We start from the raw sequence: 19057 nt of genomic DNA, 5'->3' as shown, positions 1-19057 counted from the left end.
TTAGTGCCCTATAGCCTCATAAGCAATTACTCCATCCCATCTCTTTCCCTCTCATTAGAAAATTATGTAAGTCTTTGTTACTGTCATTGTTGTCATGATAATTGTTATTAAATATCATTAAAAGAGGCACATGTGACTTTTCCATTAGCTTCTGCTTTGCCTTTTTTTTTAATTGTGGCCTCCATATCTTTTAAAATATCATTGTTTTATTATATAGGTATATGTGTAATTAATCATATATTATGTGGTGTTTCGGTCTTTTTCGTATGTGTCGACTCGAAGTTTTATTCGAAAAGAGGCTTAGTTGCCACTTGTTCTTTCAAGTTAGAGCTTCGGATCCATCCCTCTCCTTGAGTTTAGAAGTTTGCATTCTTCCCCTTTGTCTTCTTTGTTGGTTGGATGGATGAATGGAGCTAGGGTTAAGATTGTGATCTTGAGAAAGTATTTAATTGTTATTATTCCTTCTACTTGGTGTTGTTAGAACTTGGGAAGCTGAATTTCATTGGTGATCTTCAAAAATCAAGTGTAGCATTGAACCATTTATTGCTAGAGTTCATGATCATTGTAGCATTACTGTAACACCGGTAAGTTTTGCTTGTTTCGCTTGTTTCCTTGCTTCCTTGGTTTGTATTAAAGCCAATCACCCTTTGGAACTCTTTGGAAACCTTGGAATCCAGTTTTGAGCCAACCCTAGGTCTTGTTAGGGTTTCATTGCATAGTTAAGCTTAGGGTTTCATTTATGTTTTCCTTTGCTTAATTCTTCTTCTTGTTTTAAGTGTGTGTGTGGTTATATTTTGACTAGGTGGTGAAAGCTTGGCTCGAGGCAAGGAGCCGGCGGAGGAGTAGCGCAACCGGGGTTTAAATCACAAAAGTGGTGAGTGGGTTACATGATTGCATAATTCTATTAGGTAGCGTTTGGTTGGATGTAATTCTAAATGCAGTGGATTTCTAGTTACAATGTAACTGGAAATACTTGGCTTTCAAAATACAGTGCAATCAAATCTTGTGTTTGGTTGGATGTAACTGGAATTACTGTATTATAAGATTTTATGTTTGTTTGGAAGGATTCTAGAATTGGAAAACATGTGTATAAGTGTATGGATATGTCTGCGTATATGCATATATACATATATACATATATATACATATACATATATGTATATGTATATATTTGTGTATATATACATATATATATGTGTATTTGTATATGTAAACATACTATATATAAGTATATCTAGGGAATGTATATACATACATGTATGTATATATAAATATATGTATGTATATGTATGTGCATACATATATGTGTATATATGTATATGTGTATGTGTGTATGTATAGATTTATGTATATATATATGTATATGTATGTGTATACATATACATATATGTGTATATGTATATATGTGTATGTGTATATGTGTGTATGTGTATGTATATGTGTATATGTATAGATTTATGTATATATGTATGTATATGTATGTGTATATATGTATATGTGTATATATGTATATATATACATATAGATTTCTGTATATATATATGTATATATACATATGCATATATACTGGTTTTGAACTCCTGGGATTTGGTTTTACGGTCATTTTGACCGTAAACCAAAATCCCTCAATGATGGGATTTCCAAAGCACATGAAAAATGAAATACATCAAAACAAACACCGGATTTTAAAAAGATAAGGGATTTGGATTTACATGTAACTCCAAATCCCTTGAAACAAACACTACCTTAGAGTATTACCTAAAAATCCTCATTTGCTTTATTTGTGAGTTTTCCATAGTTTTATCATCATAAATTGATGCTTTGATCGGTTTGGAAATAAACTTCTATACTATTTTGAATTATGAGCAAAACCATTGATGTTTAACGAAAATACTTATGACTGTTGAAATAAAGTATAAAACTTTATACACATATTATATTTTCAGCATTGATGCATATAGAAATGATGCTCATTCCCAACATGTGAATATCGTTCTAGACAAGGACCATGTGATATAATTTATGTGGATGGTATTATTGATACACCTACGGGTGGTTTTGATGGTGATGGGTTGTAACCCACCTACTGTAGTAGGGGGTTCTCACAGGCCAGCCTATAGAGGTGTTGTGGAGGATCAGGTTTTATTTATCCACCTTAAGTGGCGAGTAAAGCTCTGACTTGATGTGCATTGGGGGTCCAAAGTCACCACACGGACCACATGGGTTAACGATAAGGACATAAGGGCCTTGACGGCTCTGAACTTAGCCGCTGTCATGGCTATAATTTAGAGGGTTTTCTAGACCATTGATTGATTGATCAAGATGTAAACATGGTATTTCTGAAAATCATGTTTCTTGTGATGAATTCTATTTATTTTGATCCCTTATATACTCATGAAAAGAAAAATGGGTTTTATGATGAGTTCTATGGTGTAATGTATTAAAAACTCGTATTATGCTCGGTTATGAATTTTTAAACATGAAAACCCTTATTTGAGTTAAATAAACCTTTTATGTTAACGATGTTTCTCATATACATATATATGTTGTTATATACATGCTAAATTATTCAGAGCTATATGTATTATTGTAAAAGTTTGGTTATTAACAATTCATCGACTTGTTTTTATAATATTTTAGAATTGTACTAACCCATTCACTGAGAGACTTTAGTTATCACCCTCTCTTTCCCTTCCAGGCTCTAGCGACCAGTAGTGTTGTGATGAGGCGGAGTGCTAGGCATTGTCTATCTATCCCTTTATTGCCAATCTTATGTATTTTTCTTTTTGAACATGTTGCATTGTATAAAGACATGGATCCACTAGTGTGCTTGACACTCTATATGCATGATTTGTATATTGTCTATTCCTTTTGAAAACCTTGTTGTATTTGTGACCAGTATATTTTTTGACCTCTATTATCATGTTTTGGTTGTGTTGCTTCCTTTGTACTAGTATTGTACTTCAATCCTTATATATTATGTATTATTGATATTTGTGATCATGATTGTGGAAACCCAAGGATTTTGTTAGTCTTGAGGTGACTCCATGGTTGAGTGGTGTGTGTACCCCTCCTTGGGTTATCGTGGCGATTGTCACATGTCGGGCCCGTGGGTCAGGGCGTGACACATTATATTGTTATATTACATAATAACAATCTAAACATCTCTCCCACCTCAAGCAAGCATAGATGTACATAATCCACATCAAGCACTATTCCCCAATAGGCAGTTGCCAGAACCCCAGCTTGCTTTTGATCAAGGCTTTTAAGATGTGTAGGTTCAAAAACCTTTATGAGGTTTTGTTGTTTCTTAATCAACACATTGGAGCTAGAATCAGCTTCTCGATCAAAGCTCCAATACCTCTAAGTTCTCCAGGGCAAAGAATCTCTGCGTGGTTCATCCAACAAACTGTGAAAAATTTATTTCATAGGAGATATAAGATTAGGGAGAATGTAAGATGAAGAAAGGTATTATTTTTCTTCATTATTTTTTCTTGAATTTTGATTCAAAGTTTGAGTAGGGTTTTGGTTTTCGGTTTTTGTTCACAAGGGGTATGAGATTAGATAGAAGAATGAGCCCAAGAAAGGTACCACTTTCTGTTTTTGGTTTATTTATTTATTTATTTATTTCATTAAATTTTGATTCATTTTGTTTGTTTCATTTTTGTTGACAAGTATTAGATTGGAGAGAAGAATAGCTCAAATACCATTTTTTTTTATTTAAATATTTTTGCTTGAATTTTGATTCAAGGTTTGAGTTTGTTGGTTTTTGGTTTTTGGTTTGTGATGCAGAGGAAAAGAAGATTGAAAGGTATGTGTGGAGAGGGATTCATAATTATTTTTTGTTTGATTAGAAATTAATTTTGTAATGGTTTATGTTCAATTTGTTCTCAGTCGAAAATGCAATTTTTAGTTTTTTATTTTAATATTTTGTTAATTATTGTAATGTTTCAATTCTCTCCTCTAATGCAAGTCTATTTTAATTAATTTGGTCTACATTTTATCTCTAGAAGTGATTTAAAAAATTTTAAACCTCATCTTCACTCTCTTTTACTCACCAAACCATTTGACTCGCTAAATCATAATTACTAAAAAAAATATAGTTGATAGAACATAATTTATATATTATTTATTTTATAAAACATTAATATTATTATAAATTAAACTTTTCAGACATAATAAAATTGAAGTGTGAAGAAGGGTTGAAATAAGAAAATATTTATTATTTTCATTTTATTTCATGCTGGGAAGACCTAGGAAGTTTACATGTTTAGAACAACTTCCATTTTTTTTTGTTGCTAGTAGATTTTTTTGCATTTTTTTCTCCACTTTATTCAAAAACATAAAATTTTCACTTCGACGTCAAAACATACATCTTGCAAGCATGAGAATCCACAGTCGCTGTGATTTGTCCTTCTGCTTTCGAAGTCGAATGCTGAAATTATAAATCAAAATTATTAAATACTAAGACTCAAATGTGAATATATATATATATATGATAGTCAAAATACAATGTTATCCTTATAGCAAAAAAAAAAGCATAAACAAATAGGGAATGACAAAAGAGAAAGTGAGGGGTAAATTGTCTTTTTTGGTTGATAATGGGCTAAAAAGTAAATATATAGTTTTCTTCTTCTTCTTATTTATTATTATGAAGAAAATATTTTTATAGTCAAAATTGAATTATACCCTTATAAAAAAAATAGAGGCCTGAAAAAGGTTGTAAAGGAAAAAAAGAAGTGAAAGAGTAATATTGGTTTTTGGGTTGAGAATGAGGGTAAAAGTATGTGTATATAGTTACATTATTAAAAAAATATTTATATACTCAAAATACAATTTTACCCCGAAGAGAAAAGGAAAGAGAGCAAAGAAGTGAAGGATAAAATTGTCTTTTTAGGTAATAATGAGGGCAAAAAGGTAATTTGGACTGACCTCCCAAAGATCTCTAACTTCAGCTTGACTTGATTGGAGTCCAATATCAGACCAGTCAGCAGTAATTGAAGCTTGTGAACCACTTCTATTCAAAAGCACAACTGCCACTCTTCCACCACTCAATGCTCCTGCCCATACCTAATTTTTTTTCACAAATAAATTAATAAATAAATAAATAAATAATATAAAAATTTTAAAATATAATTGCCGATGACCGTTTGGCCTATTGACATCAAGTCTTTTGTGTAAAATATCCGTATCTCATTGAAAAGACAAATTCAAATTTTAGTTTACGTAAGATGATGGCACATGTGTTATTGAGTTTGTAATGACACATGTGTTGTTGAGTTTGTGATGACACTCCACACATGTGTCTGTTCTGACACGTTACTTGTTCACATTTGTAAAAAAAAAAAATATAATTATTATATAAAATTATATTTTTTAGATTAATTGAGAAAATATATCTACTAATACAATGAGAGAAAAACTTTTTTTTTATAATTAATAAACATAAAGTTTTTTTTTTTCTTTCTTGATATACTTATATTTATTCTTTTCCTCTCTTGATATAAATTATTTATTTTTAATATATAATGTTTTATATAATTATATATATAGGAAAGCAGACCTCTAAGCCATCATTAGATTTCACTTTCCTTCCTTGAACACCAAGTCCATCTATTAAGACAAAATAATAAGAATAATTAGTCATCTAATATTATTAGTAATTCCTTAAATTATATATATATGAAATGATGAAAAGATAATAATAAATAATAATACCTTGATTGACTGCAATGACCTCAGAGTTACCAAGTATATCTTTAGTTTCACTGCTCATTGAACGCACATCACAACCAATCAAGAGTGGAGCCTGGCAGAGATTCATTTACCAAAATGCCCTTATAAATTTTAAACATTTATTTTACATATAATATATATATATGCTTGTATTTTATATACCTTAGCTAGAGCCCAAAGGCTAAAATGGGCACGGTATTCTTCTGTTGTCATTCCACCATTGCCCACTTCAAGCATATCAGGATCTAAATAGTTAAAAATTAATTAATTAATTAATTAATTAGATAAAATTTAAGATAATTAATTAAGGAGAAGGGTAAAATAGGAATGAAAAGTTACCATTCCATCCACCAGGACCAGCATAGGAAGCCCATTGATCATTTTCATCAGCCTTTGATAACATGCTACACAATAATTTATCTTAAAAAGTTAGTCATAAATAAATTGATTTCAAATTATTAAAAGAGAAAACTAAATGTAAATTCTTTTTTAAAAAAAAAAATTCCTTCAAATTTATCGCATTTTTAAACATCCCTCATTTTCAAAATTTCCACTTTAAATCCAAAATTATATTAAAATTACAAAATTACCCTTATTTTGCCCTCTTGACAATACTTTAGATATTTTTTTCTATTCTATCAAAAATATTAATAACCGGTTCAAATTTAAAAAATCAAAAATAAAAACTAAAATGTAAATAAAAAAATATGAGGGACTATGTGATCATAATAAAAATTTATATGAAATTTTAGTAATTTTTTTAATAATAATAATTTATTGGCAACCAGGCAAAGACCAAGGATCCAATCCCTACTGTGTAGAATAAGGGTAAGTGGTATACTTAAAAAAGCTCATTTCAACATTTGTCCGCATTTATTAAAATAATAATAATAATAATAATAATAATAATAATAATAATAATAATTTAAAATGGTATACCTTTCCCAATTATCTTCAATATCACCAGTTGTTCTCCAACTATTACCAACACCATTTGCCCATGTTGCTGGATTTTCTTGTCCCCTGCCCATCATCATTTTCATTTAATCATTAATTATTAATTATATAAAAATAAAATGATTAATTATAAATATTTTGTTATTACAATTTTGTTTCACTGTTGGCTTTAATTTTTATATTTTCAAAATATTCAATATAGTTTTAAATTAATTGCAAGTGATTTTGAGGGTACCAGATAAATATATATAATCGCAATATAAAGAATTAAATTAAAAAAAAAAATCATATTTTACAATATTAATATATTAGATATTACTTTTAATTTTTTTTATATAGAAGGAATTTATTTTCATACATAATTCAAAAATATATATATTTTCATGAAAAATATAAAAATAAACATACCATTCACACAGAGAGAACAAAATGTTTCTGCCAGAGTTGAGAAGTGCCTTGCCCATAGTATTATATCTGTTTTTTTTTGTTTTTTTTAAACACAATCATATAAAATTAATATAATTAAACATGATTAACTGAACCAAAGTGTAATGATATTATAAAAAATATTTTATTATATATATATATATATATATATATATATATATATATATATATATTACCTCTCTTGTGGACTTGTCCCAGGGTTATAACAGTTATCATACTTCAAATAATCCACTCCCTAAAAAACCCAAACCAGATTGTTACATTTATATATAACAAATTTAACACAATTAAAAAAAATTATCATACTTAAAGTTTTGTTTGAAATAAATAAAATAAAAGTTAAATATAAAACCAAAAAATAATTTTTTACTATAGGAGAGTTGGTATTTCATTCTCTTTCAAATTAAAAAATCGAGAGTTTAAATCAGAAATTCATCAAAATTTCTTTTCAAAATAAATAAGGTGCATGCTTGTTTCATATTTTTATAAAATAAAATTAATAATTTAAAATTAATAATATATGTATATATATATATATATATATATTACCCAAGAGGCAAAGGTGTTGGCATCCTGCTCTTCATGGTCAAGAGAACCAGGCATAGTTTTGCTGCATGTTTGACTCCTGTCATTTATTCACAAACATTTCATGTATTTTTTATTTTAATCATTATTTTAAATGTTATTTATTTATTTATTTCAATATATATCTATATATATATTACCCTGCATCACTGTATATCCCAAGCTTGAGGCCTTTGTCATGCATATAATCTGCAAGTGATTTTATTCCTGAAGGGAAGGTTGATCCTTTAGCAACCAAATTCCCCTGATTATCAAGTCCAAAATATTAAAAAAAAAGAAGTTAAGTTTTATTTTTAAAAATAAATAAATAAATAACAACATAAATTAAACTCATTGCCAATTGATAATCATCAACTCATACATGAAAGACAATATTACAAAAAAAAAAACCTGCATTCTAAGTAATACATTTTAAATGATACCAAGATTTAATGGTTAAAAAGCTATTTTTATTTTTCACTCCATATATGTATAGATATATATACACAAATTAATAACATCGAACTGAATAATAATAATAATAATAATAATAATAATAATAATAATAATAATAATAAAGTTGATTATTCAACTTTATATTTTAAAATTATTATTAGTTTTATTGCTCGATCGAGATAGAAATGATATAAATACAAAGTAATATTTTCACTAGTTATATAAAAATTTGATGAACCAATGTGTGTATATATTACAAATAATATTGGACAAAAAGAAAGAATAATCAATAAAATTGAAATCTCAACTGTAAATTTTAAAAAGAGTTTATTTTATTTCTCAATCGAGATATACATGATATAAATACAAAATAATATTGTCATTAATTATATGAAGATTTGATAAACATGCATGTATGCGTGCACGCGAGTATTACAAATGATGCCAAACGAACAAGAAATAGAAAACCAATCAAGTTGAACTTTCATCTATATATGTCTCAAAAATAATTAATTTTATTTCTTGATTGATACATATATTATATAAATATAAACCAGCATATGTGTAATGTGTGTATGTATATATTATAAATAATATCAAACAAAATGGAAAAATAATCAAGTTGGATTTTGAACTGTATATTTTTTTTTTCTTAAAGTTAGATTTATATATCGATCAATATATATTGTATAAATATAAACCACATATGTGTGTATGTATATATATAATTACAAATAATATCTAACAAAAAGAAAAAAAAACAATCAAGTTGGATTTCCAACTATATGTTTTAAAAAGAATTAGTTTTATTTCTCAATCAATATATATATATATATATATATGAAGTTTTGATGAACTAACATGTGCATATATGTATATTACAAATAATAATTAACAAAAAGAAAAAAACAATTAAGTTGGATTTTTAATTGCATGTTCTAAAACAAGTTAGTTTTATTTGTTTTTTTTTTATTAAAAGGTAGTTTTATTTGTTGATCAATATTTATATGATATACATATAAAGTAATATTGTCATTAATTATATGAAGATTTGGTGAACAAACTTGATCGAAATAAGGTCCCATTGACAGCTCCAAATCACCAAATCATGAAAACATGGCCCCTAAAGACTTGAAACAACATGTTCTGATTAATATGAAGCTCATGGTCTGTCTTATGTGGAAAAGGAGACAATATATCTTTGAATAAGAATATCAAGGACTACTAGAAGCCAGCTCACATTTGTAGACTGTTTTTTTGTCTCTTTATATTTAGGGTTAGGGTTTTAGTAGATTCTTTTTCTTTATATTTTTATTTTTTTATTTTTTTATTTTTTTATTCTAAAAGTGTGTTCATGGGGTTTAGATAGTTATCAAAAATAAAATCGATTATAGGCTGGTATGTTTTTGGTATGGATTAAGATATTGAATCATGTAAAGTTAGAACAAACAAAGATGATTATTTTGAGTAACTTAATAAATATGTTTTTTTTTTCTTTTATAAATACGACAAACGTAATTCCTATCGGGGGCATGCACACATGAGGCAATATATGCCCTCCTGTGCATCTTAACCTGACCAACACGGAAATTGAGTTACAAATCTGCTTCCACAAACAGAGATCTGTGGTAGTGTCACTATATCAAATATATTTCAAATTCAGACAATGAGTATTTAGCAAATCATGCCTTTTACAGTGAAACTAGTGTCACTGGACCAAAGGGCATTTGATAGTAAATTTGTTTCTATATATAATTGTGATAAAAATTTAAACAACACATTATGAGTAATAATTTTCAGATAATTTAATAATTTTTCTAAATAATGAAAAATTAAGAGAATCAAGAGCTTTCATAAAAAAATATTATAATAAATATTATTTTTTAATTATAAAAATCAAGACACTTATAACAAAAAAAAAGCCAGAAATTAAAAGAGCATGAAAAATACCTCCGAGTCCCTGTCTGATTCACCCCAGCAGTCATCTAATATTTGTAAAATAAATAAAAAATAAATCAAAAAATAATTAAAAAAAAAGGATAAATTTTTTTAAATATATATATATATATATATATATATATATATATGTAAACCTAGGTTAACATATTGATAGCCAAGTGAAGAGAGCCCTGTTGACACCAGTGCATCAGCTGCATTAAAAAAACAAAAATAAAAAAAATTATAATGATCTCAAATTTTTATTTAAATTATATTAATAATGTAATTTATTCATAACTAAATCTTATGAATAATTTAATCACATTATTTATTTATTCACTTATTTATGGATAGAAATTGACAAAATTAATTGTGACTAAAGTTTTACTCTTAAAAGTGAATATGGTTTTTAAAAGAAACTATTTTATTATTAATTTAGCATCTACCTAATATTTTGAAAATGATATATAATATATATTAAAAAATATAAGAAAAATAAAAGGATGCCCATAATTAACTCTAGCATGTGACATGATTAAGTCATTGTGGTCAATCTACGTTCAAATCCACACTAAACTAAAGACAAATAAATAAATAATAATAATTATTATTATTATTATATATAATTGTAACCATTTTGACTACCTAGAGAGGGAGAGATTATAATCTACAATTTAGTAATTAAAAAATAATCAACAATGACATCTAAAGATCATTCTTAAGTTTTAATACCAAATCTTTAAAACATAATATTATAGTATCTTCTTCTTGTTATTATTATTATTATTATTATTATTATTATTTTGTAGGTATAAAGACATGAGATATTGGAAGGAAACAACAATAAAAAACAAAAAAAAATAAAAAAAATAAATAAATAAATATAAACGTTTGGACTACCTAGAGACAAAGACAGAGAGAAAAAGGACAGAATCTCATTGGAAACTGAACTATCAAAAGGAAATTTATTTAAAAACAAAAAACCTTAAGCACCACAACTATGTATATCTAAGAAAAGAAAGAAAGGTGGTGGAGTAAACTTAAAAAATGTAGGTCCACATACATATACATGTATAAATATTCTAGCATATACATATATATATATAGTATATATATAGAGTGAGAGAGGGCCATAAAATCTAACAACTAGTTTCACAATATATATGTAGCTATACACATCATTGCGGCAACTTTCACGTAGCTAGAAGTCAATTATTTAGAGATGCAAAAGAGGCTTAAAAAAGTTACTTCCTTTATTAGAGAAAAACTATATATATATATATATATATATATACATGTACAAAATATATAGTGGTTGTGGAATGTTATAGTGGGGGAAAACAAGGTGAAAACATAAGGAAAAATTAAAAGTGGTTAATAAAAAAATAAAAATAAAAAGAAGAAGAAGAAGAAAAGGAAAAAAGAGAGAACCCGTTTCCTTGATGAGTTGCTCGTTGATGCCACAATAGAAGTGGTTCCAACTATTCCACCTACATTACAACACTCACCACCTCAATTTATTCAATCATTAATTCAAAACTTATTTACATTTATATATAAGTAAATATAAGCATATGTTTATATATTTTATATATAGAAAAAAAACAAAAATCATCATCACAATAGCCAGTGGATCGAATGGTTAAAATATATGACTCTTATGTGAGAGTCTGAAATTTTAATTCTTTTTCTATACGTGTTTGTTGTGGTTAGTACACATTTTATAATTGAAAGACAAAGATAAAGAAATATTTTTCATTGATTGTGTGTTTGATAATACAATGATATATTTATTTATACAAGAGTCTAGTAATAACAATAGGAAACTAAATAAAGGAGAATATTACAATTACTATCTTTAGATAATTGATTGATCCTCAAATCATACCAAAGAATGTATAATTAATTGATTCTTAAATTATAAAAAAAAAAAGTGTGATTACAATAATAATAATAATAATAATAATAATAATAATAATAAAAGAAAAGAAGAAGAAAAGAAGAAGAAGAAGTAGTCAAGGGTGATAACGATGTATGCATGGGTTGTTAATTTGGAGAAAAAGTAGTGAGAAAGATGATGAAGAAGATGCAAAAATAAAGGTAACATTGACACACACTAGTGTCGGACTCTTCTCATTCATTTATCACAAACTAAAAAATAAAAATAAACCATGAGTAATAATAGAATCAAGAGAAGGAGAAAAATAGACTTTATTGTAAACACACACACACACACATATATATATATATATATATATACCTTGATTTCTTTAGAGTAAAAACACAGAAAACAACAAAGAGATAAATAAACACTGCACAGATATGCATGCATGAACTCAAACTCAACAAATATTTTGCTTGCTTAGATTATATTACAATAAAAAAACCAAAAAGAGAAAAACATAACTTCAAAACAAGATAATATATATATATATATATATATATATGATAATTCAGTACCCCATTTGAGGAGTTTTGGCAAGGCCATTATCAATAAGCTCTCTTCTTCTCCCAGCCATTGATTCTCCATCACTGATCATCCTCCCTGCCATCACCACCGTCCATAGCATCATGAATCCAAGCAGCACTCCTCCACTCCATGCCATCTCTCTCTCTATGTCTTTCTGAAAAGAAGAAGCTGTGTTCTTTGTTAGTACTCTATAGAGAGCCTTCTTATATATATATAAACCCTTGTGGCTGTTTTGCACTTTGAACCTTCTTTTTATTATTTTGCTTTTTAGTCCTTTGAATTTCTTTTAGATAATCTTCTCGAAATTGCGTGCTAGTTGGCTTCTCACGTATTGCGCCATTTTCTTATTCCTTGGATTCACTGTCTGAAATTGAACAGCAAGTCTGGGTTTGAAGCAATGGGGATTTGCCACATTTGTTTTTGGATTACGTGGCGAGTTTTTATTTGGTGTTTGTTTTGGAAGGTGTTATGCTGTTTGTACAAACATTGATGATCGACGGTGTGGGTACGGTCGGTCTCAGGATTGCGTGTGGAGCCTGTTGTACGTGACGTCTGGTCCGACCCATGAAAAGTGATATTATTAATAATATCTTTAGAAATTATTAATAAAATTATTTGTAACTCATGATGGATTATTAATAATTTATTATAAATAAAAATAGAGTAAAATTCCCGGTGCTAAACTGAACAAACTTTAAACCATTGATTGTGATTAAAAATTGTTATATATTTTAAAACAAAGAACCACAATTTTTTTTTATACGAAGGTAACAAATGTCACCGCAACAAAGAGGGTGTCAAAAGATAGATTAGTATGGTGGTGTACTAGTTACAACAGCTTAACGACCCGGTTAGAATTTATTAACTTTGCCAAACATTATATAGTCTGATTAAAGTCATACTATGTGCATGCCTAGAAGATATTTCAGGAATCAAACTGGGTTACAGTGTAAGTTCATACTATGTGTATACCCAAAAGAAATCTCAAGAAATAAACCGAGTTACAGTGTATAATGCATACATAGTATTGCAACAATACTGTCAACCCAGAGATTCGATATTGAGACTGTCCATTCACCATTCTTATAATATTCTACTACACCAATTAATGGTTGTTGAACAACAAATTTTGAAAATGAGTTCTGCATGATTTTTTGTGTAATAAAAAATTATTCAAAAATAACATTAATTATTTTTACTTATTATTAATAAATATGAATTTAGTTACTTTACAAGTTTCAGGGGTATTAGTTCTATCTGCCAAAGTGATGTCTATCAAATGTGTTAGTTCAAGAGGGGTAAGTGTGTGAAAAGTTTTCGCTCAAAGTTACTAATAATGAAAACACACACACACACAATCAAGCATGCAAGAAATAGTCACACAATATGGTCACCCAGCTCGGCAAACCCTTACCTACATCTGGGGGGCAAAGCCCAGAGAAACAACCTACTAAAAGAGGTTAGGAATGAAGAGTACAAACATACTTTCTCACCCTTATAATGACAAAGAAAACCCTGTAAAGATTGTCTGATGCCCACTCTCCTCAACCCTCACCCAAGGGTCTCTCTTGCATAGCTTATCCTAAATCTTCAAACATTGTATCTTATATAGACGCACCAATGTCTCAATAGATCCTCCTCTTTTAGACTTCGCCGCGGCTTCTTACTTTGGACACCTTCCAAAGTTAGATGTTGCAACACCTAGTTGCAACACTGCCCACTTTGCTGAACATGACTGAGTTCTAGCCTAGTTGCAACTGAATTTGTGATACCTTTAACCTCGCGATTCCTTCAGTTCGCTTCATAGCAGCTGACTTATCCCGAGGTCCTCTTGCATGTAACCACTTCTTTCCTCACGTCATTTCAGCAAGTCCCCTCTCCCGAGGGTTGCACCCACCAAGGTGCGAACACCATCTCACCAAAGATAGTTCCAAAAGATATACAGATCTTCTTTCCAAACTTGGTCCAAGTTTGATCTTTCCATATGATCTTCGTTTGAATAATACATATATTGTTACTAAACTTGATCTCCTCTCATCCAAGTTTAGCCTTCAATATCTTCCAAGTATAATCTTCAATCATCCATGCTTGGGTCTTCAAATCTTCAATCAATCCTCAACTAATCTTCAATCAATCTCCTTGAATAGCTCCATCCATAAATAGCCTTTTTACTATCTTTTAATCCATGATTATCTTCTCTCAATAAAGAATAATTCCTCTCTCTTTATAATAGATCTCTCATAAAAGGAGTCTACCAAAGATATGATTTATCATCCCGGATCTTACCAAAGATAGATAAAATCATACCTAAGATAAAACTTACCCTTTTTGATGAGATCCCTTTACGTTGATACTCCTTCCAAAAATAGTTATTCTACAATTGAACCAATAAGAGGAAAATCTCTAAACAAAAATCCTTCATTATGATCTTCTAGCCCATCATGCATTTAGCCACAACATCTTCCTTGTCACTTCTCCTTTTTGCCAAGTTATCATTGCCACGTCACATTTCTTCGCCACGTCACATTTCTTCGCCATGTCACTTTTTGGTTTGTCATATAATGTCAATCTAAGTCTTCAGACCTAGCAATTTTCTACTTTGGCATTATTTGACACAATCTACTCTCTTATGCTTCTGCCAGTCTGTCATTGGTTACAACACTCTGTTATAACATGTGCTAAATCGTGAAACATGACTCTCTTGATTCTTGTAAGACTGATTGTAGAGAATATCAACTAGTTGTTGCAATACAAACAATATATGTATAATGTATTTGAAATATTTGAAGTAGAGCCAATAATGTTGATCTTGAAGGAACCCTCCTTCTGTTCTTCCATTCTCTTATTTTCTTCTCCTTTGAAAATTCCAAGGAAAGCATCATTCATCCAACCATAGGGATCATTTTCAGATGACTTACCTATCAGGGCTGATTCACAGGCTTTTTTGTTTCTCTTTGAAGAACTATGGTAGACGTCTAGAGAGCCAGGCCATTAGGTCCCTCATTTATTCTTTAGTAGGTTTCAAAAAAGCCTTATTCAAAGGTACAAGAGCTTCATACGGGATGTTCACCTTTGATAAGTCTTCAACTGCTTTTGAACTAAAATTGCTTCCATTACCCGGTTTCTCAATTGTCTAAGATGGATCAATCGTTCTCCTTTGCTTCTTTGGAAACCTACGGGCAACTCTCTTCACTTTCATCTTGATTTCTTCTCTTTTCATCTTCTGTGACCCTCTCCCTTTTTTTTGGAAATTGATTTTAGGGTTTGGAAAACCCTTCTTTCAAACAAAGGAAGTTGTAACCAATCAAATACCTTTTCCAGGCCGTAATAACTAATTTTGAAAACTAAATCTTTTCTCAAATTTTTTATATTTTTTTTTTTTTGAAAAACAAAATTTACACAACTCCTGGGCTTTTCATCCACTTGAGTATCTTCTCATGTTTTGACATTTGAAACACTTGGTCAACAACCCTTTTTGCATAATTTGTTGTTGTACCTAGATGTTTGATGATCTTATCATCTTTCTTAACGCATATTTGTTTGATTATCAAAAAATCTCCATTAATTCTTCTTCTGACTGTCCTTTCTGTATACCTAAGTATTCTTCCACTCTTCAAATATTCTTTTAATTTATTGCACATGAGACGTATATGGTAATTTTCTTTACAAAAGAAACAGATAGAAGCTTCTTTTCTTGACTTGACTTCTATCTTTTGTTGGAGTTGAGATTTTACAAAGACTTTTTCTAATTTGTCCTTCTTTACTCCTGACGATTCTCCATGCCAGATTTTAATTTTAGAGGTCTTTGAACAGATAGAATTTCATAGAGTTTAGCTTTTCCTTTGTTCATGGAGACAACCGTTTTCTCAGCATGAATCAACTTCTTCTCACATTTTGTTAGCTTCTTTTGTATACTTTCTTTCTCTTTTTCAAGACATTTAATTTGTACGGTAAAATCATCTGGTCAAATCTCTTCAGCATCAATTCATATCCTAATAGTAGATCCTTTTCACTTATTTCTTCACAGTTTTTGTCAACGTCTTCAGATGTTGTATATGATGTTGCAACACTGTTTGCAACACTTTTGTTCCTGCTAGAGAATATTGCTAAAAAACGAATATAATGACTGGTCAGACTTTCTAAATCTTCTTCATCATCTACCTGGCTTTCTTCGGACTCATCACTCCACGTGGCTTTAAGTGTCTTTTTATTATTCTTCAAAGTATTGGCATAGTCACTCCTAATATGGCCAATCCCATCACATTCTCAACATTTGACGTTTCTACTTCTCTTGCAGATTTCTTCTTCATCACTTTTCTTCTCTTCTTCCTTAGAGTCTTCTTTTTAGGGCCTTCTATTTCCTATCTGATATTGTCTGATCATCTTGTGTAATTTTTTGGACAAAAGTGTAATTTCTCCTTCATGATCATCATCATGTTGTAATTCTGCATGTTGCAACACCCTTTGTATCCCAGCTTCAACCTTTAGCGCCATGACTTCTTCTTTTCTTTCCATCTTTTGGTTCATCTCATATGCTTGTAGTGAACCCATCAGCTCGTCAAGTCACATAGTCGTGATGTCTCGAGCTTCTTCTATTGCCGCCCCTTTGCTTCAAACTTCTTTTATAGAGACCTAAGAGTCTTTTGGACTAGCTTCTCATCTGAGTATCTTTTACCAAGTTGAAATGCTTGATTTGCTATATCCATCAATTTGGAGTTGAATACGACAATAGTCTCATTTTCTTCCATCTTGAGATTCTCGAACCTGCTAGTTAACATTTGAAGTTTTGATATGCATACAAAATTCGTACCTTATTGTATTTTTTGAAAGATATCCCAAGCCTCCTTTGCTGATTCACATATAGCAACATATTTGAATTGATTTTCATCAACTCCTTCGAAAATAGCATTGAGTGCCTTCCCATTTGCATTAGCTCTACTTATGTCTTCTAGACTCCATCTGCTCTTCTTTTTCTAAATCTCATTCTTCTTGGCATCTAATTCAATCAGAGATAACCAACCTTCTTCTACCGCTGTCCATGCATTCTCATCAAGGGATTTTATGAAGGCCCTCATACGTGTCTTCCAATAAGGATAGTTAGATCCGTTAAGTAGCAGTGGTCGTGTGACCGAAGCTCCTTCTCTTGCAGCCATTGTTGGAACTCTACTTGGACCTCGCCGACTTTGAAACCAAATCAAACAATGGCAACTAAGCTCTGATACCACTTCTAGAGGGGTAGATGTGTGAAAAGTTTTTCGCTAAAACTTACTAATAATGAAAACACACACATGCACAATCAAGCATGGAAGAAAAAGTCACACAATATGGTCACCCAGTTCGACAAACCCTTGTTTACATATGGGGGGCAAAGCCGAAGAAACAATCAACTAAAAGAGATTGGGTATGAAGAGTACAAACACACTCTCTCACCCTTACAATGACAAAGAAAACCCTCTTAAGATTGCCCAATGCCCACTCTCCTCAACCCTCACCCAAGGGTCTCTCTCACGTAGCTCATCTTAAATCTTCAAGCAGGATATCTTATATAGATGAACCAATGTCTCAATAGATTTTTCTCTTTTAGACTTCTCCACGGTTTCTTACCTTCGACACCTTTCAAAATTAGATGTTGCAACACTCAGTTGCAATATTACCCACCTTGCTGAACATAATTGAGTTTTAGCCCAGTTGCAACCGAACTTGCGACACCTTCAATCTCCCGGTTCTTTTAGTTCGCTTAGTAGCAGTTGACTCGTCATGAGCTCCTCCTACTTGCAACCGCTTCCTTCCTCATGTCATTTCAGCAAGTCTCCTTTCTCGAGGGTGGCACCCACCAAGGCGTGAACTCCATCTCACCAAAAATGGTTCCAAAAGGTCCAAGATTGGTCTTCCCATATGATCTTCGTTTGAATCATGGATATATTATTATTAAACTTGATCTTCTCTCATCCAAGTTTAGCCTTCAATATCTTCCAAGCATAATCTTCAATTATCCATGCTTGGGTATTCAAATCTTCAATCAATCCTCAACTAATCTTTAATCATTCTTTAACTAATCTTTAATCGATCTCCTTGAATAGCTCAATCCATAACTAGCCTTCTTACTATCTTTTACTCCATGATGATTTTCTCTCAATAAAGAATAATTCCTCTCTCTTTAAAATAGATTTCTCGTAAAAAGAGTCTATCAAAGATATGATTTATCATTCCGGATCTTACCAAAGATAGATAAAATTATACCTAAGATAAAACTTACCCTTTTTGATAAGATCCCTTTACCTTGATGCTCCTTCCAAAAATAGTTATTCTACAATTGAATCAATGAGAGGAAAATCTCTAAACAAAAATCCTTCATTATGATCTTCTAGCCCATCACGCATTTAGCCACATCATCTTCCTTGTCACTTCTTTTTTTTACCAAATCATCATTGCCACCGCACATTTCTTCACCATGTCATTTCTTGGTTTGTCATATAATGCCAATCCAAA

The 19057-nt window shown here is 30.0% G+C and overlaps 1 protein-coding gene across 1 annotated transcript; it reads right to left on the bottom strand.

Moving 5' to 3' along the window:
- Nucleotides 1-4232: 4232 nt before the first annotated feature.
- On the bottom strand, nucleotides 4233-12733 carry LOC120277972 (alpha-galactosidase-like). The gene is made up of 15 exons (XM_039284851.1): nucleotides 12559-12733; nucleotides 11530-11588; nucleotides 10254-10310; nucleotides 10111-10145; nucleotides 7866-7969; nucleotides 7690-7765; nucleotides 7317-7375; nucleotides 7102-7167; nucleotides 6676-6759; nucleotides 6076-6140; nucleotides 5899-5981; nucleotides 5719-5809; nucleotides 5564-5613; nucleotides 4933-5070; nucleotides 4233-4435 (listed from the first exon to the last, which is right to left on the bottom strand). The coding sequence occupies exons 1-15, from the start codon at nucleotides 12702-12704 to the stop codon at nucleotides 4352-4354; spliced, it is 1197 nt and encodes a 398-aa protein (XP_039140785.1). The 5' UTR covers nucleotides 12705-12733; the 3' UTR covers nucleotides 4233-4351.
- Nucleotides 12734-19057: the final 6324 nt, after the last annotated feature.

Source organism: Dioscorea cayenensis, chromosome 2 (assembly GCF_009730915.1).
Source record: "Dioscorea cayenensis subsp. rotundata cultivar TDr96_F1 chromosome 2, TDr96_F1_v2_PseudoChromosome.rev07_lg8_w22 25.fasta, whole genome shotgun sequence".
Lineage (NCBI taxonomy): Eukaryota > Viridiplantae > Streptophyta > Magnoliopsida > Dioscoreales > Dioscoreaceae > Dioscorea > Dioscorea cayenensis.
This window is presented reverse-complemented; position numbering and strand designations above follow the sequence as displayed.